The 23,006-nt window shown below is 34.9% G+C and overlaps 1 protein-coding gene across 2 annotated transcripts in view; it reads left to right on the plus strand.

The window, feature by feature from the left end:
- Nucleotides 1–22,755, plus strand: part of NDFIP2 (Nedd4 family interacting protein 2) — a 47,417-nt gene extending 24,662 nt beyond the window's left edge. The window contains exons 4-9 of one of the 2 annotated variants that reach the window (XM_082768204.1): nt 736–795; nt 3,848–3,935; nt 11,966–12,090; nt 15,137–15,203; nt 19,012–19,117; nt 20,964–22,755. In XM_082768204.1, coding sequence (XP_082624330.1) covers nt 736–795; nt 3,848–3,935; nt 11,966–12,090; nt 15,137–15,203; nt 19,012–19,115 — 444 coding nt within the window. In that variant the 3' untranslated portion in view covers nt 19,116–19,117; nt 20,964–22,755. The remainder of the gene's footprint in view (nt 1–735; nt 796–3,847; nt 3,936–11,965; nt 12,091–15,136; nt 15,204–19,011; nt 19,118–20,963) is intronic. The other variant, XM_082768205.1, reaches the window with a different exon arrangement.
- The last annotated feature ends 251 nt before the right edge of the window (nt 22,756–23,006 follow it).

The following is a 23,006-nucleotide window of genomic DNA, read 5'->3' on the forward strand; positions in this document are numbered from 1 at the left end:
AATGTATTTTTTCCATTTCTAATTTTCAGGTTTATGAAGTTAGTGTTTTAAGGATGTAAGTTATGTTACGATGTGCCTCTAGCTTCTTGCTTGTAAAATGAGGATATAGTGCTTCTTCACTACTATAATGTGAACAGAGGCAGAGCCTTTATCTCGAGTGACACATGAAGCTGATAACTATTTCATGGTACAGTCGAAAGTGTGCAGTAAAGAAGGCTTCAAACCTATTAATTGAGCAAAAGAAAGGAAAATGGTATAAGAAGATAGCACATTTAATGAACTACTTTCATACTTTTTTCCTGAATGAGGTAGGGATGATATGAAAAAAAAAAAAATTACTGTGATCACGTTATAGACTTCGTAGTCCCTGCATCCATAGATTGTATGAACAATCCAAACTTAAAATTTATGGATACTTTTTGTGCTTGATTTTGTGTATTTAATCTTAAATATTTACACAAAATCTATGTTTTTATTTCTTTCAAATTCTCCCAGTTAGCTCAATGTACCAAAGAAATTGTAGCAATCCTTTGTCATCAGTTGTGATAGCATTAGTTATGCTGGCTTTCATCTTTTTCCTTTTCAAATTGTAAAGGTCATTTTAAAAAGGTTAATTTAAATGGGCAAACATATTGCTAACAGGTAAATGGCTTGTTTGTATGTTGCAATGAATGGCTTTTACTTAATGCTCTTCAGTTGCATTTGTCTTACATTTTTCTGTTTTTACATGCTTAGCACGCCCAGTTTAGGGAGTCTAGGAGTCTGTTTGATGAAATATTCCTCAGTCGTCCCGAGGTATGGTATAGTTCTCTCTAGTTTAGACTTTAACTATGAATTTTCCTATTGGCAAACAAATGCTTCTGGGTTTCATTATGCCTCCCACACCTCCTCCTCCTTAACTTCTCCATATTGTTTTGTATGCGTGAAGATATCATCATGAAGTTTTTCTCTGTAAATCCTCTGCATTGAGAAGAGTTACCAGTTCAGCTATCCAAAGGGTTACTGAAAACACTGTTTCTTTCCTTGAGTAAAGGTGTTTTTCTCACAGTATGCCATGCTAGGCTTCAATTTAAAAGAAGCTACAAAACCTTGACGGGGGGGGGAACCACAGCCCTCTTTTTGTAAGATAGCTACAGAGAACACTGTTTCCAGAGGAGTTAATAGGATTGCCTTCGATAGATGCTGTGTACTATTTCATGTTCTTTAGCTTAAAGAAGTTCCTTTGTTTGATATTCGTGTTGATAATATATTTTGCTATTTAACTGTTTTCCTGGTTATAGGAATACAAATTTTCTCTGTTTATACAAATTTCAGTATATTTAACAATCAAATGAATTCTCTGTGATCCTTACAATGGCTAATTTTGTCAAAAATCAATAGTTTGTATGTGTATATGTATAAACTATGTGTAGATAACTCTTTGTCTCTCTATATAACTAGATATCAATGACATTCTCACAAAGAAGAAAATATAATCATTCTCATTCAGTAAATGTCATTAATTGTTTATTTTCTGAGCATCAGCTGAGAGGACAGAGTCATTCTGCATTGTCCCTTTTTCATTCCTCAAAAATGGGACCAAAAAGGTCGCAAACAATTATACTTTGAAGGAAAGTTAAGACTGTTGACGTTAACTAGATTAAATGAGAGCACTGTCTTGCAAAGGACAGCCTATATTAGTGGGACCTGAGCAGTGGGACTGACTGTAAAACCAGATACTAAGTGATGTAAGCAAGGGCTGAATCTAGTTTAAAGGTAGGAAACTATTTCATTTTGTTAAAGATTCTGGTAATTTCAATATGCCAATTTTTGGAGACAGTAAATAGAGCTTAGTTTACTATCATTGTCTTTTGCAATAGAGTGCAATAAGTTGTTCATGCTTATTGCAAATGCCTGTTCTCATGTCCCTGGATTATTTACTGATTCACATTTCTTACACATGTAAGCCTTAGCAACATGCATATAGAGAAACCTGTTAAAATTGTTACTGTAGCTAAGGCAAATCTTGTTTTTCAGAGGGAACAATTTGCGTAGAGCAAATTTGATAATTGTTGTGGAAATGCCAGTATGAAGAACAGTAGCCAGCCAATTATTTAAAAAAAACAACGTTATTTTACAGAGCTTTTGAAATTAAAATTGAAAACAGTCCGAACTTTTGAGCCATATGTTTCTGATACAAACATGTTCAAATGTAGTCTTTTATTTAATGTATCTTTAGTCCTTCTTTTACTTTTCCCCATCAGTCTTGCAGCTGTAGCAAAATTGTGCTAAACTGATATTTTCATAATCATTTAAGATGACCATTTAGGGACATTTGAAAGTGTATATAGTTGAATTATGGCTTCTTAAGATTGCGTTGGACTAGCTTTTTGTGATTTCATTGGAAAAGCAATGGTTTTAAAATACCTTGTGATACAGAGGCCTGGTTAATTACTCTGAAAGGAAAGAGAACAGCTGGAATTTCACGGCCATGTTATGAAGGGTAGTGCTGGCTGCCTGGAGTTGGTACAGTTTGTTCTAGCATACTTCTAACTGTAATCACTATACCCTGGTAGATTAATCTGCACTGTTCACAAAGGTGAATATGTCAATCCCATGACAGAGCTCTAGATCATTGTGACTGTTTAATGCCCTTTAAATTATGAATATATCCATATATTTATATATATGGATAAAACACGCATAAAGTAACATTTGGTGCAGTCAGTGAATAAAATGTTAAAAGCAGAATTACATTATTTCATTAGTAATTGTTTGATCTGGGTCAATCAGCAAAATAAATCTTTAATCTTCCTTGATAAAATTTTTTATTACTATTTTTAATAGGATACTTCTTACTTCAGTTCTAAGTCATTAAGATCATCAGTTGGAGAAAAAGTACAGGAAAATTCAAAGAATATTACTTCTGCTTCTGTCTAGACCAGATTGCTACTGTTACTGGCAGCATTATTTGACTTGTATCATCCTGTGTTGTTTTTCTGTTGTTTACTTAACATATTGTTTAACTGTTTTTTATAGTTTTCATCATGCTCTCTTTAGTGAGAGCTGTCATACAGAAAACTGTTTCCCAGCCTACAGAACAGTACATAAGATTTACCAAGTCCTGTTGACAATGAAGCACTGAAAAACAAAACAAACTCATAATTTCTGTATTTTAAGACCTAGTATTTTGACATGACCAGAGAAATTTATGCATTGGTTTGACTGATATCTCTGTTTACTTTTGTGTAAGTTAATAATTGTCTTTCCTGAGTTTAGAAGTTTTTAAAACAATTTTAACGTACTCATGCCCTCTAGTGTCCCTAGAGATTTTCTTTGCTTTATGTCTGTTTTGCAGCAGGTTGTTGGATAATCTATAAATTGATTAGTGCTGTGCTTTTGCATCAGCAATATTAAGATACACCTTATTCTAAATCTTCATAGTTTTTAAAGTATTAAAAGGCCTTTCTGTCAGGAAAAAAAAAAAAATAGAGCATACTATGTAATGATTTTATCCAATTAAGTTTTTAACATCTTGGCTGCATACCAAGATAGTTTCAATAAGAAAGGGGAATTCTGTTGGTTTTGATTTTAAAGTACTCATCTGAAATAATTTCTGTTCTCATTTAAGATGAATATACGATATGTATGTATCTTCTATAGCAATTTTGATTTAATTCTGGGCTCTGTCAACATAAGCACCAATAAGCCTCTTTTATTGATTTGAATTATTTTTCTTCTGGAGTTCCTTGATATAGACGTATTACAGAAATGTCAGTTTTTTTCTAGATTTAGAAACACAATAATTTAGTCCTAAAGATAGTTATTCTATACTTTTAATTAAATTATCGCTAACCTGTAAATCCAGGAAGAAGAGTATCCACCACGAGATGATTTCAGTGATGCAGATCAGCTTAGAGTGGGCAATGATGGCATCTTCATGTTGGCATTTTTCAGTAAGTTATCTGGTATTGCAGACCTATTGAGGTATATCTTAATTTTACCTTATTTCTATGGAATATGAAAGATAACTGTGATAAACTGAATTAATGTACTGTAATGAATTACTATTACTTTTACTTGTACAGAGATGTAAGCACTTACTGTTCCAGATGTAGCAAGTGTGTTGCACTTATTTAAAGGCTGGATCACAGAAATCTGGCTATCAGGTCTTAGAAATTTTAGAGAGAAATGATGTACCATATAAAAGCTACTTGTGTTAGTGTAGTGAATTAAGTTAATTATGGAACAAATCCAGCCACACTTATTTTCAGGTTAAACTAACCACTAGCATATAAATATGTACTGTCTTAGGTAATATGTGATTGCTGCTGGTGCTACTTTTACAATTATTCAGGCCCTGTGTATGTTGTGCATGCCTTGTCTTATAACTTACCTATTGTGTTGAGCAAACTTGGATTTAGCCACTGGAAATTACTTGTAGAAAAAAGCTGTTCGTTTTCCCACTTGGATATTTATTTATCATTTCTAAAGATATTTCCCTGTTCTGAAATGCTTCTCTGGCAGCCTTAATGAAAGTTTGATGTGGGGGATGCTGCTGTTCGTTTTAGCATTCATCAGGATGAAACCTGATTGGTTATCTACTGAAATCCCCTTTGTCTTTCAACCTACATTTCATTTTAGTTCATGTACCTTTTATGTCTTTTGTAGTCTCTTGATTTAAAAGCTAGAGGTACAGGTTATAGAACTTTTTATGAAAGCTCTTTAGTGTTGATATATAAATCACTAGGACAACTGGGGGTTGCATCTTCGGATAATTTTTTATAATTTTTATATCTCTCATAGCAAATATGCAAATATATATGTACGGTGATAAAGTGACTTTTGTAGTCTGACCTCTGTCTGTGGTTGGACCATAAAAAGGGTATGTATTCTTGGGGGTGAAGGGTTTTATTCATTTTTCTCTTTTCTTCCCTTGCCCTATGTGCTGCAATGTCTTGTGTTTAACCTAGTATTTAACTGTGTAAGTTCTTTATTGTGTGAACTTGCTCTTGCAAGTCCTGGTCCAGGCCTTCATTAGCACTGCATTGGAAGGTCAAGTGGGTGAATTTTTGGGTCTAAAATGTTTTTAAGTCCTTTTTATCAGAGTTTAAAAAAGACTTGTTAGCTTGCAGTTAGGACTATAGTAGAAGTAACATTCATACTATGCAGAAGCAAAGAATCCAATGATAATCAAATGCTGTTGGCCAAAACTGCACACCCAGAACCTTGTACACATCTTCAAGAATGGAGAGGCTAACTCAGATAAACTGGCTTCTTCCTCTTCAAATCAGTCATTTATCTGAGACTGACTGCACAGAGCACTACTTCTGCATATTTGTCAAAAATACCCTGTAGATTATAATTTTTTTTTCTTGATCATTTTGAGAGTATATAACTGCCAACTCTGATCATCTTTGAATGAAATGCATAAAATGAGTGCTTTCAAAATAAAACAGGTTGCAAGGTATATATAAAAACATATGCTTAATTTGTCTCTGTGTTAACTGGTACTGGATACCAGTTATGTATGGGAATGTATATAGTTTACTTGGTGTTTGTGTTCACAGTATGAGGAGTTAATGAAAACTTGTTGCATATATAGATGTGAAAAAAACTTGGAAAATGGACGTTACATGGTGAGATTAGAGAATTAAATAAAAAATTAGCTTAACTTAATTAATTTAGGTTAGATCTATGTAGACTTAAGGGAGTGGGAGTCGAAGTGAAATTTTCGGAACAGCTATATGTGTTTGTTGTTTTTTTTTTTTTCCTGGCTGGAATATGTTTAAATGCTGGAAGCAAAGGTGGCAGAACACTGAGAATCTAGAGTAAATTTCATCATGTAGTTAAAATTCAGGACAACAGTATCAGGAGCTGTGGTGTAGTAAGAGAATTGTGGAAAGAATGACTCATTGTGGATGAGCTCTCCTGCATCCTTTCTGTGACTGTTAGGTACAACACTTGTAGTAAGATCCTGGGGGTTGATTACCTCTATTTTAAATATAAAAACAGAATTTAGTTTTTATTACCTCATTTTATTCAACCAAAGTGTAATCAAATACATTTTTTACTGTTCTTGCCTACAATCAACTAGTGATGAGTAGCTGCCATCTAGTGGTAGCTGCCTAAATTGCAAAAATATTTGTCTTGAGGCCATCTAGTGGCCAGATGTCTCTTCTATTTTGTCATTTTGGATCTTGGTGCGTGCAAGTTACAAATCTGTTTCTCATCTAAGTTGAAAAAAATACCGTTGTGTTCAGTATAACTAAAGAAAAGGAGACAATATAGTTTAAAGAATAAAATTCCTTTACATAAGCAGGTATTTTGAGCATCTTTTCTGTGTTTGTAAAATGTCTTTGGGTTTTGTGTGCTTTTTGCTTGAACACTTCCTTCAGAAACTTTGTAGAAAAATTTGGAAACCGACCTATTTTATCGCTGAAGTGGTGAAACTGTTTTAAGAAACTGCTGTCACTTTTGAAATCTGTGATTATGTTGATAAGTGAACAATCTGCTCTTCAATGGTCAGGGCTGGTGTCTGTCAGTTTCTAATGTGGAGCTAAATTAATCTATGAAGTCAATGCAGCAAATTATGCCACCAGACCACTTAATATATTTTTCATTTATGTATTTTAGTCAGATGTGCCTTATACAGCAAAGTATAAACTTTTCAGAATGCCAGTGAAAGAAGTTAGTAGGTGCGTTACTCAGAGTAACTTTTTGTATGCATAACAAAACGGAGAAACTTGTGAGCTGTTTCTTATCATTTTGAACATGGCTGTAATGGTGACAGAGCAAGTAACTGTCATGCCCAAAATTTTTTTTTTTTTTTTTTTTACTTACTGTGCACATAGCGGAAGTTTGAATCATGTCCGATTGGCTTATCCTGGCTAAGTGACAGTAATAAAAGTTTTTTCCCTTGTATTTAAGGAGTACTTTAGAATATTACCAGCATTTTCACCTGTGGACCCCAAAATAATTGTGGAATTCATCTGGATTTTTTGAAACTATGGAAGAGGGCTTTGGGCAATCCTTGTTCTGGAAAAACTAAATATTAATTCGAATCTCACAAATGGGTTGATAAGGAGGTAGAAAAGGAGAAAAATGTTTGAGACAGCTGAAGTTTAAGTTCTCATCTGGAGATGTGATTCACTTTTGAATAACGTGGCCAGCCAATTTAAACACATCTACAACTCAACAGCAAAAAAAAAAAAAATTCTCACAATTCTCACAATACAGAGAAATGTAAATGTAAATTTAGTTCAAGATGTTATATTGGAACAGAAAACACCCATAACAGTAGTTCAGAAACTAATGTCCACGCTGTTTTCAAACCTAGCAGGTGCTTCAAATGAACAATAAATTGCACACAAGCTAGGATATCTACCCGGAGCATTGCAAACAGGCATAAATTGGGAGGCAGAATTGTAGCACAAGCCCCAGATTAGAACAGCCTCTTGTTGTATGCTTCCTGAGAAATGGTAAGCATGGTCTAAATTGCCAGTGGGAAGATTCCTTGGTGTGAATTTAGGAAACCTGACTTCTTTGTGCGTGTATTAATGCTATGCGGGTTTCCCTTAGTCATGCAAGAGAAACTAAGGGGAAGTCGTTTGACTGAAATAGCAGATGTTGGAAGGAGATAAAGGAATTGTGCTCGTTTGCCTCTGATCATCAAGGGAGCCTGGCACACAATCACCTAACTTCTTTATGCAGAAAGAAATTGACTTCTGTGGTTTCTACGTATGCATTGGATGTAATACAAAATAATTGGAATGAGGAAGCTTCCAACTGGGCATTAAGAGAAATTTACCAACATGGGTAATGAAGTGCTAAAGATAAACTGCCTAGGGAAGTTTTTGAATGTTCATCACTGAGCAGAAAAAAAAAGAGGCTGGTAGCAAATACTGTTACTGATCATCAGCAGACTTAAGGTGAGGCCACCAGGAAGGAGGAAAAATGTATACCAATTCAGGAATGGAATAAATTCTATGCAGGAGTGGGAAGAGCATTTTCTGGTGGTGCATGAAAAGATTTATTACTGTATGCTTTGTAAACCTAGGCAAGGTATGAAACTTTAAGATCTTTTGGTGTTTGCTGTATATTTAAGAAAAAAAGACACAAGTATTTGGACAGACAAAGCAGGGAATAAAGGACATAATTGAGCATGGTTTCACTATGTGTATATAGTTGCCATTTTAATCATGTCATAGACTTGACCTGTACTTAAACTTTGAAACCAGCATGTGTTTTCAGACCAGTTCTATGTTTAGTATCATGAAAATAAGCTGAGTGGTGCAGTTGATATAACAGAAGGAAGGGATCCATCCAAAGGACAACCTTGAGAAGTGTTCCCATGTGAACCTAATGAGGTTCAACAAGGCCAAGTGCAAGGTGTTGCACCTGGACTGGGGCAATGCCAGACATGAGTACAGGCTGGGAGAAGAACTCATTGAGAGCAGCCTTGCAGAGAAGGACTTGGTGGTTCCAGTGGAGGAAGGGCTTGACATGAGCCAGCAGTGTGTGCCTGCAGCCCAGAAAGCCAGCTGTGTCCTGGGCTGCATCAACGGGGCCATGGCCAGCAAGCAGGTCAAGGGAGGTGATTGTCCCCCTCTATTCTGCCCTTGTGAGGCCCTACTTGGAGTGCTGTGTCCACGTCTGGGGCCCCCGGCACCAGAAGGATGTAGTTCTGTTCAAGCGGGTCCAGAAGAGGACTATGAAGGTAATGAGAGGGCTGGAGCACCTCTGCTGTGAAGAAAGGCTGAGGGAGCTGGGAATGTTCAGACTGGAGAAGAGAAGGCTCTAGGAGACATTATTATGGCCTTTCAGTACTTAAAAGGAGCTTATAAAAATGATATCAACTTTTTACACGCACAAAAAAAACTTTTTTTGAAAGAGGTGGTACTCTTGATGGATTAATAAAATAGTAATGGCAAAGTATACTGCATCATACATAATCTTTGCTTTGCCCTATGTCTATTACAGTATAAAAAATACCAATAGATGCAAGGTTGTTTGCAAAACCAAATTGGATTGTGTTACTCCATTTTACTTGGAAGTGCAGAGGAATAAAACATTTGCTTTTTATTATTTTTGATATCAAAAATCATATGCTGACCCCTGCCCCTCAGAAGAGGGCTTTGGTTTTACAAATAGTTTATGGATGACCTTGTTTGAAACGTCAAATTCTGAAACTTCTGTAACATTTAGAACATCCTGCATTTTGTATTTCAACTGTTTTTTTGCACTACAAATCAGAAAGAAATAAAATGTTGTGAGCACTACACGATACAAAGAAGACTTTACTGGAGAAAAAAAAAATCTTTAGCTTATCCATCTTCCTCTTGTAAAGCTGCTTCTGTCTTAAATTTATTAAAGGTAAGAGGCCAGTAGTAGAAAGTTGAGCTCACATAGGAGTCTGAATGTTAGTCATCTCAAGGACAGGCATCATAAAATCATTAAGGTTGGAAAGGACCTCCAAGATCACCTGGTCCAACCATCACCTTTCCACCAATGTCACCCACTAACCATGTCCCTAAGCATCAAGTCCAACCTTTCCTTAAATACCCCCAGGGATGGTGACTCCACCACCTCCCTAGACAACCTGTTCCAGTGCCTGACCACTCTTTCTGAGAAGAAATTTCTCCTAATTTTCAACCTCAGGAACACTTTTTGTTACGGAATGCAGATGGTAGCATTTGTTGCAACAAGAAGCTTGCACGATTTATTAGTCTCCATCTTGCAGACAGAGAAGGCAGTAGGTACTTTGTTCCATTAGTTTCTCCTCATTCTATTTTCTCTGTTGGTGTGGTGCGGAACTCATGCTATGGTTTAACAATGGCAATACGGAGATGAAAGATATAGACAACTTTTATTGCAGTAATTATGTGAGACAGAAATTTTACATAAATTTACTGTAGTAACTCTTTCCAGATGCAGTGTAGGCCAGAAAACTCAGAATTTGCATCACTGACAGAGGATATACATGGAAACTATGATGGAAGAAGATAGATAAATGAGCCTAATCTTGATGCAGAGAGCAGTAGAGCAGTTTGAATATAGATTTTTAAAAAGTAATAATTTGTTGCAGTCTGCTTAGAAACTGCAGATGCATTTCTGCAAGGAACGAATTATTTTTTTTAAACAGAATGAGACAATAAAGATGATTTTAGAAGTAGAGACAGGACACAAGGGAGGGAAAAAAAGCAATAGGAAATACTGAAAACATGTTGACTTCAGCATTTGTTAAGGTGATGCAATGCCAAGGAAATGTTGGGGGAAGCTCCCTAAGGTGTTGCTTAAGTTTTACAGAGGTAGAAATAATGATTTTCTCATATTGCTGAAGACATGGATTTTTGATTAGGTCCTCACTGCAGAATTTTTCTAGAAATGGACAGAAACTTATATAGAAAACAAATCTCAATATTTATAGGTTTTTTTTTTTTTTTTTAGAGTATGTGAACTTGGGTAGTTTACAACTTTTATATAGTTTTTTTCTTTCCTGTTTTTATTGTCAGTTTGTAACTTGATGAAACAGCACTCTGACTAAAGGGTGGGGAGGGGGAGGTAAGCTGTTGTGAACTGTACTGGAAGATGATTCCTTGTCTTTCAAGAGTTGGGCAAATAACATAAGGTTAAATACCTTCTAATACTCATCCAGCGATTGTGGATTCTATTTTGAATATTTTTCTAGGTTAATTTGAAAGGAGGATAAAATTGTTGATGTGTTCAAAGTTCGTTTCCCCTTCATATACTTTGGTTGGGATTTTTTTTATTATGTGCAAAAATAGCTATTAGGTACTTTAAATCCTTATCATTTTATGTACACATTAAAATTGCAAGTATGATGGGGATTCCCATAGCCCATTAGAAACTTGTCTGTCTTTTGTCCTCTTTGGCGTGCCTATCAGTGGAGCCATGATCCATCACCCTTTGTAGCTTGACTAATAGGGAGGATGGGAGAGAGCAGTAACTTGTTATGCTGAGACAGGAACAGACAGATGCTGAAGAACTAGCTTCCTAAATCTGTTACTCTTAAAAGTATGTTGAATTTGGAGAGCTTGCTTAAAAAAGGAAAATCCTGCATTCAGGACAGTGTATCCAAACTTTCTCAAATGTAAAAGCTTTTCTATTTTGGGAAGCTAGGCAAACATAAAGATTGCCAACATGCTGTTCTGTAGCTGTTATGTGATAAAATGCTTACTCTTTTTTTTATTAGCATTTGTTCAAAGTTTTTCTTTGTTTTGAAGATTTGTAATTATTGTAAAAGTAAGCTTTCTCATCGCTACCCTAGGCAAGATGTCTTCTCACTTGTACAAAATGACTGTGGCGATGATGCAAAGTCTTCCAAAATTTCTTTTGGAACATCAGTTTCTTTATAGTTCCACTTGAGTTTTACAGACTGTTTGAATTTTGCGTTTGTGGGCTTGGGCATACATCTAAAAGAGAAGACAGTAACTAGTGAAACAGCAGCTTCTCAATTTATCTTCATCTCTATACTGTGTTTAAAGAGCAAGATCAGATACTTTATTCTGTTTTATCCAAACTGGATAAAGCTGAATATGCAGCCTTGACACATGCATTTATGTGTGCATATAACTCTGGTTTTGGTTATAAAAGTGTAGCAAGGTTTATTTTTTGTTTTAATCCAGATTTGTATGCTATAGCCCTCTGTTTGCATTTACCTTACTTATCTAGCGTCATTTGGTCAGATTTCTGTAGCAAAGTAATACTTTCCTCAATGTTGTAATGTTCTCTTGTTTAAAGTAGTAGGTTACAGCCTGTTTACCATTTGCTTTATTATTACTAAGTGACTATACCATTGGGAATGCCTAGGTTCAAAGTAAATCTTTGAAGTCTTGAATTACCAGAATGGAACTCCTACTGACTGTGTAAGCATGTCCTTATTAGTTTATAAGTGAAATTAATGTTAAGTCTGTTTGCTTAGCTATGCAGATTAACAGAAGCTACTGTTTCTTTTACTTTATAGTGGCATTTATTTTCAACTGGATTGGATTTTGTTTATCCTTCTGTATAACAAATACCATAGCTGGAAGGTATGGTGCAATCTGTGGATTCGGTCTCTCCCTGATCAAATGGATTCTCATTGTACGGGTATGTTTTTTGATTCTGCTTGTAGAACCAATCCATAACAATTTATCCAAGCATCTATAGTAAAAGAATTAAAAATAACTATATTAAATTCTGCACTTAACTTTCTCTAACCTTCGCTTCAGTAGGGAATTTACTTACTATATTTTCATAAGTGCTTAAGAAGAATGAAACTGAATCTGTCTTTATCTGATTTATCATTTTGTGTTGATCTTCCAGTTAAGATAAATAGAGTGACTCATTCTCATTATTTAAAAATCACGTAGAAGTGGAGCAAGTGCCAAAAGTGTCAATCGTATTACTCAGAAAGTGTTCTAAAAGAAAAACATAAATGGTGAAGTCTATCAGGGAAAAAAAAAAAAAAACAAGCAAACAAAAGCATTTCTCACTTGTATCTTACAGGGCAAAAGAAAAGCACATACATACTAAATCGAGTCAAAATCAAATACATGACTGCATTTTTACCAGCTCAGATACTCAATTTCTTGATGCTTTTAGTGTGAGACTAGATGCTTTTCGGAAAGTTATGTTAGAAGTTCCTTAGCTGACTAAGTGGTGGAAGTTGGTAATTCTTTCTGAACTTGAGTTCTACACTTCTGAGACACAATGTTAAAATCTCATCCTGTCTAAGGATCTTTGGTCATTAGTCATCTTTTATACCATGCTAACTCTGATTTTTTTTTTTTTTTTCTGTATGTGCTAGTAATCTAACTTGATTGGCTCTTAGTACAATTAGTGCAAGGATTGTAGAGAGGAGAGATTACCTGGTCCTTATGGCACACATCCTGCATCCTTTTTACAGCTGAGAGGTAATTTTTTGCTTCCCCAGGGCAGAGGAATCCTACCAGATCAGATGCAGTTCTGGTGTAATTAGTTGGAATTTGGAGTTTGGAATGGAGTTTATCTCAATGGGCATGAAGACGTGAATTTTTCAACTGTGTATCCATTGGGGCTATTTTGAACTTTCCTCGAGGCATACTAAACAGAGGCCAGAACTTGCTCGTTGTGTCAGTTTTATTATTCCTGTCTACTTGAGAATGTGCTCATAACAACCACTAAAATGAATACATGCTAAACTTCTTTAAAGAATTACTGAGTCATAGCCTGCATTTAAAATCTTGTGTATAGTCTGTTACTAATCTCAAAATATTAGAGCTGACCAGTTCCAAGACCTCGGGGCTGCTTTCTTCGTAGTCAAGATGATAAACCTCCTGTGCTGTATCCTCTTCTGGAGAAAATAACAGAAGCGCATAGGATATATGCCAACAATTTTGTTTTAATGGTGACATGCAAGTGTGCATGTATACACAAAATTGTATTTCCTTTGCTTCAAACTTTTCAAAAAGCTTGCACTGAACTTTCTCACTCAGGCTCAGTAGTACTGTAGTAGACACTATATAGTGTCTAAACAGTTCTAGTTTACATATGCTTTCTCTGTATCACTTTTTTATATCCAGAAAAGTGTTTTGTTTTGTGTTTTTTTTTTTTTTTTTTTTTTTTCTAGACAACAAAAACACAGATTTGTTGTTCAGTGAATTTTGCAGCAATGATTTCTTTTGCTTAAAAATGTTAGAGTAATGCATGTTAGGCCACTAATTGATTGGTCAGTAGTTTTAATACATCTTCTTTCCAGTTAAATGAATTTGTAAGTTTAAAAAAAAAAAAAAGAAAAAAGGAAAAAGAAAAAAAGAAAAAATACATGCTTAAGAAAACTTACAATATTAACTACCAGGTGAAGTGGGATTAATAATGCAGTGAACTTTCTTGCTGTTGAATATTCATTTGGTCTTTTAACAAGCTGTCAAAATACAAAATGCTTAGTTTGCTGAATAATAGATATGCTAGTATTTATATAGTGATAGTGTAAATTGTTCTTTTCATTCAACTTGGCAATTCTTTTTCTTTACCTTTTTTTTTTTTTATTGAGCCTGATGATCTGGCTTTATTGTGAAGAAAACATGAATCTCAATGCATAGTTACTTGAGAACAAAAACCTAACAGTTCTTTTAACAGCTCTGGTTGAATATGTTGCCTAGTATCGTCTCTGGTTATTTTAGAGAAAATAATGCCTGAATTACATGATTTCTTGGTTGATAACTACAGAAGCGCACTGGATATGACAAATAGGATGTGCTGTGGCAGGATGCAGTAAACATAGTGAATGACAGCAGGATGGGAAGTGTATGAAAAGTGTGCAGAGCTACTAAATAGGTTATTTTATTCCTTCTGGCAACTTTTCACACATCTCCTCATTCCTACTTCTTGTGTGAGTTTTGGAGACATTTGATTAGCCTTTTTTATCAGTGAAGCATGCAGTCTGGAGTCTGGTAAAGGCAAAGATACCTGTCTCCAATACCATCACACCCTGCCTTCCAGCTGCCTCCCACATCAGAGAGGACAAAACTGTCTACCATGGTCACTAACAGGAACAGTTGAAATGCCTCTTCAAGGTTCATTTAGTTGCGTTCAGCTCACTGCTGGGAACTGAATGCTGGTTTGAAAATGAAAAGACTTTAATGAGTTGGGGGTCTTTATGGGGCTGGTATTCTTGGCAGCGATTAACAGTAGGGGGTATACAGAAGGTCAAAAGCTCTTCTTTTGAGGGGTCAGCAGAACATCCCTGTCTGATAAGATTAAACTAATGTGGCTTTTGGTGTTAATATCTAAAGCAGCAGGCTGCCGTAATGTGTTCAGGACAGCAGGCATTGGGTGGGGGGTAGGAAATTGACAGTGGTGATTCATTATAACAGAAAATGTCAGATGATTCTGGCAAGTAGTATATGCAATGTACATGTATTTACATGTATATATATGTGTATATATATCTTAGAGCTTTTGAAATAACTTTGCCAAAGACCACCTGGTACTGGAAGTGTTATTTGTATGGTAAACTATGGCACAAATACCAGTTTTCTATCTTAGGAAAATACAGTGTATATATATATATATTTTAATTTAGTTTTTCCTCAGCTTCCTGTATTTGCATAAAGCATTAAATGTGTCTTAGTCATCTTTCTTGCTACAGCTAAGTCTTCTGTATGAATTCCAGTTTTCAGATTACTTTACTGGATATTTCAATGGACAGTACTGGCTTTGGTGGATATTCCTTGTACTTGGTAAGTGGCAATGGAAAACATTTCTGTTTTGATGAAGTACTGAAAGGTATATCATGTCCTTGTAGCTAGAGTTCTGTAAGGTGTTTAGCTATATGTTTTTCTTTTGCTGTTGATAGTTTTGTATGCTGTTCTTATTTCTGTAGTGTTCACCAGGTTATTACAGTACTGTTACTGTGTGGACTGCAGACTATTCAAATAACATCCAACTCAAAATGTTATTCTACATTTGTAATTATGTACATACCTGAGACTTATAGCTTGTGCTTTTTAATCTGCTCGTGCTCATCTAAGGGTGCAGAATTGTGTAACAAAACCTCTAGGCTTTATGCAGAGAACGCAGTGAAAGTAAGTGATACCAGGTACTTACATATATATGCTTGTATGTCAAGTTTTAAATTTTATGAAATGTGACTGATCCTAGGAAGGTGGAGTCAGTTGTCTTGTACACAGGTCATTAAATGTCCTTTTCTACTCCTTTGAAATGCATGCTGCATCAGTAGTTACTCAGTCAGACGAGAATGGCTTCATGCTTTCTGATCACAGTGCTTCCATGACGTCAGCTTTTTCTGAAGAGGTCTGCATGCCTGTATTCAAAATTTTAAACACATCAAGTTCTGTCTTTCTGTCTGTTTTTAATTTTGATATTTCAAACACCAGCCATTATAATTTTTTTCTTACTATATATTTTGTGATTTGAATGTGAAGTCTGGAGTGATATGCTTTTACAGGAGTGAATGCTGCTATCCATTTTATTTTCTTGCTCTGGGAACTGTAAGCTGCTGCTGATTCAGTAGATGGCAGTCTTCCCTTTGAGTCAGTTCTGCTGTGGGCTTACAACAAATGTTGGAGTAAAATGTTGAGTAATTTTTTTTGAGAGAAAGATTCTGACTGTTTCTGATTTATTTGTTTCACAATAAATGCCAAAAATCCTAAATAATAATAAAAAAAAAAGTTTTCCATATCCTTCTTTCAATACAGTTTAAGAGTATTCATCAGATTTCTTAATAGCTTGCTCTACTGTTGGCTACTTGAGGCATATAGAAAAAGTTGTGCATTTGTAGTTCTTTTTACTAGTCTTTCACAGGACTTTTCACATTCAGAAGCCAGATCACTTAGATTTAGGAAAGCCTTATTTTCAGCCTGAACTGTTAGAAGACTTTTTTTCTTAACCTCACAAAGCTTGCAATAAAAGGCGCTGTATGTATCCAGCAGTTAGCATTCCCTTGTCTTACAAACATTTTGTATGACATAGACCAACAGCAGTTTGGAACACTACAGGAGGATTTACCCCCATAGACCTACTTAGTAGGAAATGAAGGACTATTATCAAGTCATGGGAGTTCTGCCAACCAAGTCTGTATTTCATTGTTTCAGATAACTTCCCAATCATAACATGTGAAGTAGTATATCCTATGTCTTTTTCATAGTGAATAAACTGGAGTCTTTGTTTTGGATGATCCTTTGACATACTTGAGCTCATGTACTGCTATCTTTTTCTCTCTTCTGGTGTTCACCTATCTGTTTATGTTCCCTTCACTTCATTTAAAGTCTGGAAAAATTTGCTCACACTTCATGGAAATGTGAAATGGTCAACTTCCAAAGACCTGTCATGCACAGTGAACAAATTGGAGAGAGAGACAATTCTCATTTTAAAATTTAAATGTTAGCCAATGTTTCTTTTTGAGGAACACAATGGAAAGTGTTTTTTTTTTTCTGTGGTGTATTTTTTTTTTCCCTCCTCCATTAAACAGTGAAATATAAAAGTATGGGTTGAACTTGGACTGTTTTCCCAGCACGTGTAATGCAGAAAATATGCTTTCAGGCACCTGAAAATCTTCCTGTCCACCTTTTGCTGTTTCAGCTGCTTTTCGGTTGATTGTAGGGCTATCTCTGATAATGTTGGTGTAGCAGCTTTGGTAGAAGACTTTTGATCCAGATCCTACTACATTATTCTCCATGCAGAATTCAGCTTAATCACATAAATGTATCTGTTGTAGGTCAAAGTTAGCAGAGCATTATCTGGATTTTTTTTTTATTCTTCGGTGTGTGTCCTATGGAGACTTGGGTTTAAAGAAGCAAAAAAAGTAAATGCTTTTTGCTTGCCAATTTCTATTTTACAAAATAAATGAGCATAGGAAACAGTCAGGGTCTCAGCAGGGACAGCAGGAAGAAAAAGTGCATCACATAGCAAAATACCAGAGTAACCATAGAGATTGTTTATTAAGATGTAAGAGAACAGGATGTAATCCTTTGCTAAATTTGTTAACTTTTGTTTGGATTTTCATTTGAACTTCTGGAATCTCAGTACATATGTGTATATATCTTAAAGGAACCTACATGTTCATTTAAGCATATAAATGAACCCAATCCCTGTATAATAATTCTACATGTGGAATTGGGTTATCTAGTTCAGATGTATTTATGATAAACTTAAATTTCTGTTTGTGGTCAGCTTGTTTTTTAAACACCGAGGTGTATAGCTAAGCTAACCAAAGACTTTTCCTGGTGGATTCAACTCAACTGAGTATTGATCTTATCCAGAGTGTTGTCTTATGAGCAAACACCAGATCCACTGTAAGAAAGTACAAGGATTTAATGTACCAACATCTCAGATAATAAAAAAAATGTTAGGGGTCTCTTTTTTCCATAAACTTTGAAAATATTTAACAATACCATATTTTTTGATGCATGTCAAAATCAAAAATGAGCTCTCAAATGAATAGCATGACATTTATGGTTAAGGGAAACACCCTAGTTTCTTCATCTGCCCTGCCCTGGACATTTAAAAGTTGTTGGTTTTTTTTCTGTCTGAACCACTGGCAGTAGGCCCTTGCTCAACTGTGGGGAAAAAAAAACAGGGACCTGCTTAGAGAGTACAACCTATTCTAGGATGAATTGCTCTCCAGATTTCTGCTTCTCTGTTTTATGTATAATTCAGATTTCAACCCCAACATTTTGGGCAAATTCATCTGTTGGATCAGGGAAAATCTGACGGAGGTAAAATAATCTGGTAAAATAATCTGTTGGAGTCTACTTAGCAGAGAATGGAGCAAAGAGAGCTGTTCATTATACAACAGCGTGTTTTTCTGGGTTTGTTTGCTGAAGTGTCCAGTGTGTGAATCTGTGTTGGTTTAAAACAAACAAACAAACAAACAAAACATCATATGTTAGTTATTTCCACTGTTACATCTGTAAGTTGTGTGACAATTCTTTATCTCTTCTCTTATTATTAGAGCAGAGATATTATTTCAAATGCAGCTAAATTTAAACATTTAAAAATAATTTAAATTGTGCAGTTAACAAATAAATCATAACACAAGTTGAGTAACTTTCTTTGAACTGACTGCTCTTCTTTCTCCTCTTGGTCAGGTGCATATTCCTGGATGGTTAAATCTCAAGTTGTAATCTCCTATAATTTATCGTTGGCTTGTTGCTAGAACAATTTGTACTGACTTGTTTCTTCTTTTCTCTTGACTAGCAGTACATTTTTAATCTTAAACATTTCCAAAGCATGTTTGGAGATAATGTGGAACATATCTCTTTTTTCTTTTTTTTTCCTTTTTTTTTTTTTTCATGTCTTTTTAGCAGATGGTATGTAAACTGAGAGTGCAAAATTTTAGAAAAGGCTTCCATAATGATATATTCTTATATCACACAAGATCAAAGTGGAAGACTTGCTTGTTAAATTTGTGAGTGATGCATAAAGATCTCACTGTTTTTATAAAATCTGAATTTTTAAATAATCTTAAGAATTTGTAGGGTACTTTAGGTTGATATAATTAATTTTGTGCATTTTCTACACTTCCAGGACTTCTCCTGTTCTTTCGAGGCTTTGTCAATTATCTTAAAGTTAGAAATATGTCTGAAAGCATGGCAGCTGCTCACAGAACAAGATTTTTTTTCTTGTACTAAAGGTAAGCAATTTTAAGTATTGAGATGAGATTCTCCTAGGCAAACTAAGAAGAAAACAATACTTTCAATAAAGAAAAAAAAATCAAACTTGAGTCACACATCAAGAACATATTGCTGTTGCATGATTTTTCAACATCTGTCATGAATGTTGCATATGTTCTACATGTACTTGAGACTGTCTTAAGACTCTTGAAATCATTAAATTTGAAAATAAACAATATGTCCTCGTTGCTGCCCCATGTCCTCCCTGGAACTAATGTTCAGTAACAAAAACAAAGCAGAACTGGTTGTTTATCCTATGCAAGAATCCTGTCAGGATACTGTACTTTGTGTAGGAAAACTGGCTTTAATAGTCAACTGTTGTCAGTGTGCTAGGAATCACCAACCTGCCTGCATATTAAATTTGATTGACGTGGGTCTGAACATGCAAACAGTAGATAAGTATTGCCTCTCTTTACATGACTGGCTTAAGATAGTCTTGTACAAAGATGATTATTGTGTATGCAACAATGTGCTTTATATATCCTTCAGGTAGCTGACTAATCAGTCTGGCACATATCCACTTTTTTAAAAATGTTTTATCCATTAGGTGGACCTATTGGACTTCTATTTATCTTAAACTCGAGGTCTCCATTTGTGTTTAACTTCTTAACCTAAACTGCACGATGAGTTAAATTTAAGTTCAGAAATAAGTAATGTAGCATCTTCACTGCTCTGCATTTTACTTAAAATGTTTTAAATGCCGTCCTTTGACTTAACTGTGAAGCAGTGTTGTTTGTAATAAAGCAGACTTTCTTAACTTTTTTGCAAGATTGGACACAGGATCAATATGAGGTAACCAGTGACACGTTGTTGGAAGTCTGAAAAACACTGAAACGGTGTTTGCCTAGGAAAGATGATTCCTTTTATATAAGACAGTGAGATACATATAAAACCAGCAATGATAAGTAATTGTTCTTGATCATGGAATGAACCTGTTAATATTATTGTGACATATTTTTAATGTGTCTTTTTGTCAAAGCTATGTGTAAGTTGAACGTAAATAATAGTATATTGCATTTTAGTAATCAACCTAAAATGGCACCTGTATGGCAGCATTTCCTTTTTGTAAGAGTAACATGTCTCTCACTTTATTAGTAATATGGTAACCCTTTCAGAATGCTGAAATTCATAGAATAGAGACTGTATGAAAACATCTGTATATCCATTAGCTTTCAGTATAATGAAGTGTAAAAACACTAAAAAATCATGAGGACTAAGCGGTATTTGAAAATTGTACCTTGTAGAGAAGAATGAGAGTGCAGAAAACATGGTCTGTGATTCTTTATTCTCCTGCTATTTAAAATCTGTTTTAGGGCAAAACAGTAAGGCCTTAGTCAGTATTGAGTGATGTTAATGAATTGTCCTACCTGACTTCAATGGCTTCTTTTAGCTATAAGCATTTCTCACCACCAGGATGTACGAGGTGATAAGGGTATGGAGTTTCCTTAGAGGGCTGGACACCTAAATACTATTTGTTGAAGTGTCTTAAGTATTGAAACGAGAAGTTCAAATTAATTGCTATCACACTTCAATGGCCTTTATCTTAAGTAGCCTTTTAACTTCCTGCACAATGTCTATTACTCTTAATAAATAACAAATGTTAACTCTAAAATCATAAAATATTCTGAGGTTGGTGTTAGGAAATGTAGCTTTGACAAAATAATAGTAAATTTTCACTTTGTGCCATCCTAACATGGGTGGGGGAAGGCTGTTCTTTGCTGCTTCTACATTTAACATCATTTAGTAGTGTTGCTTTATGGTTAATCACTCCAATGAACTGAAGTACGATTCTTTCTTTATCTTCAGACTGCATCGAACAGACATTCCTTTCCTATACCAGTGTGAAATTTCCAGATGATCTGTAACCCTCCAAGTTAATAGGATAGAAGACTACTAAAAACAGAAGACAAATTAGTGAAGATAAAGCTTCAAAAATGAATGACAGGATGGCTTATGCTCAAGTGCCCACTGTGGTCATTCTAGTAAATATTTATAACTGCTGCCTTTTATTTCAGCACATTTGCATATGTGCTTATTAAAAAGATAGTGCTGAAGTAAGAACAAACCATCTGTTAGTATAGATTAGGTACAGTCAGATTTGGTTAATCTGTGATTGTTGTATCTGACAGATGTAAGTGGTAACTTGTTTCACAGCACGTGTGTACCACTGACTTGTTGACCTGAAGTTTGAGTAAAATGAAATGCATTAAATGATTCAGATTAACCAGTTCAGGCAGTTTTTTCTATATTTTAGATTCATCTAATTATATAATTATGTAGAACTTTTTTGTTAAATTTACTAAAACCCAGCGTTCCTTGGTGTCACAAATTTGTATTCATCAATATTTTATCAAATTCAAACCAGTATACTGTTTTACTTAAAGCTGATGCTCCATGTTGAGTCCCCTGTAAATAATTCTGCATAAATTACTGTTTGAGTTGCTTCTTAGGAATTACAGCAAAATATATTTTGCAACAGCATGTTCTCCAAATTATGTTTAATCTTCATATGACTACATATTTTCTTGTTAATTTGGCCGTTAAGGGTATAATTATTGTTAGATGTAATTTTGGAGGTAAAAGCATTGAATAGTTTGTCTTGTCACAACTTTACTCACATGGATTTTTATTATCTGTTTTGGGCTTGATCCTGAAAGCCCTTATTCTTATGCACGATCCTATTAAAAGATGGAGTTCATGTTAGCAGGGATGGACAGCCTTGCATCTGTAGCCCTTGGTTATGCAGTTAGATCCTTGTGTGTGCACCTTTGTTCCTGAAACAGAGTATTGCAAATGTATCCCCTGACTTATAACAGTGGATCTGTTTAAGAAGTCTCCAGTTTAATATAAACTCAACACCCACTCTTAGGGTATAATGAAAAAAAAAAAAAGCTGTCTTAGAATGCTTGTTTAGAATAAATACTCCATCTCGTAAGAATAAACTAATTTAAGCTAAACCTTGGAAATAGCCTATGAAGGAAATCTTACTTTTAAAGCTCTGAAATTGGAAAAAGTGTGTTGCACTTCTCTCAGTATTCATTTAAGTTATACCATTACTTTCCTATAAATATCATCTCTTTTAAGGGGTACTCTCTAGTGTTCATGCACATTTGATTTCCTTTAATGTTTAATGGTTTATGCGTCTACCTAAGCAGGAGAACACATCTCTCAGTCCTTTGTACAACTGGAATCTCAGTTGCAAAATACATTGGTTGCACCTTTGGGGAAAAATTACAAATACTTTCCTCCAGTTTTTCTTTTTGTATTAGAATTTTGCCTTTTATTACTAACATTAAGAATGAGGTTTATGTTGTTTTAAGCTAGTGCTGTATTCAATTTTGTATCTATAATGAATGTTAAAAATGCATATGTAAACTGGTTACATTATTAATTTTCTTAAACTTTCAGAGGTACTGAAAGTGACTAAAACTTTAGGGGCACCTTCACTTCCCAGCTTTTTATGGAAAATAAAATTGTGTTATCTTCAATATCTGATTGGAAGTTCCTTCTAAACTTAGCTGTTTTTCTGTGTTCTTTTGCATTCATTGTCCTTATGAAAAAGAAATGGAGATAATAAAACATTGCTTTGTTTTGCTAATTAAGACTTAGGCTTTTTGTTTTGGGTGTGGAGGTGGGTTTCACATTGAAAATTACACACTGCAGTACTTCTGGCATTACAGACAAATTAGTTGGCAAAATAAGTACTAATCTCTCTTCTCTGCTCTTCTCCTTTTCATCTTGTGCTTTATGGCAACAGTACTGTAAGAACATTTCTTTTAATGAGTTAATGCAACTGTGCAAAGCATGCAGTATCGATTCCTTTTCTATGTTTACCAGTGTCAGCTAGTA

This window comes from Aythya marila (genome assembly GCF_965140915.1).
Source record: "Aythya marila genome assembly, chromosome: 1".
Classification (NCBI taxonomy): domain Eukaryota; kingdom Metazoa; phylum Chordata; class Aves; order Anseriformes; family Anatidae; genus Aythya; species Aythya marila.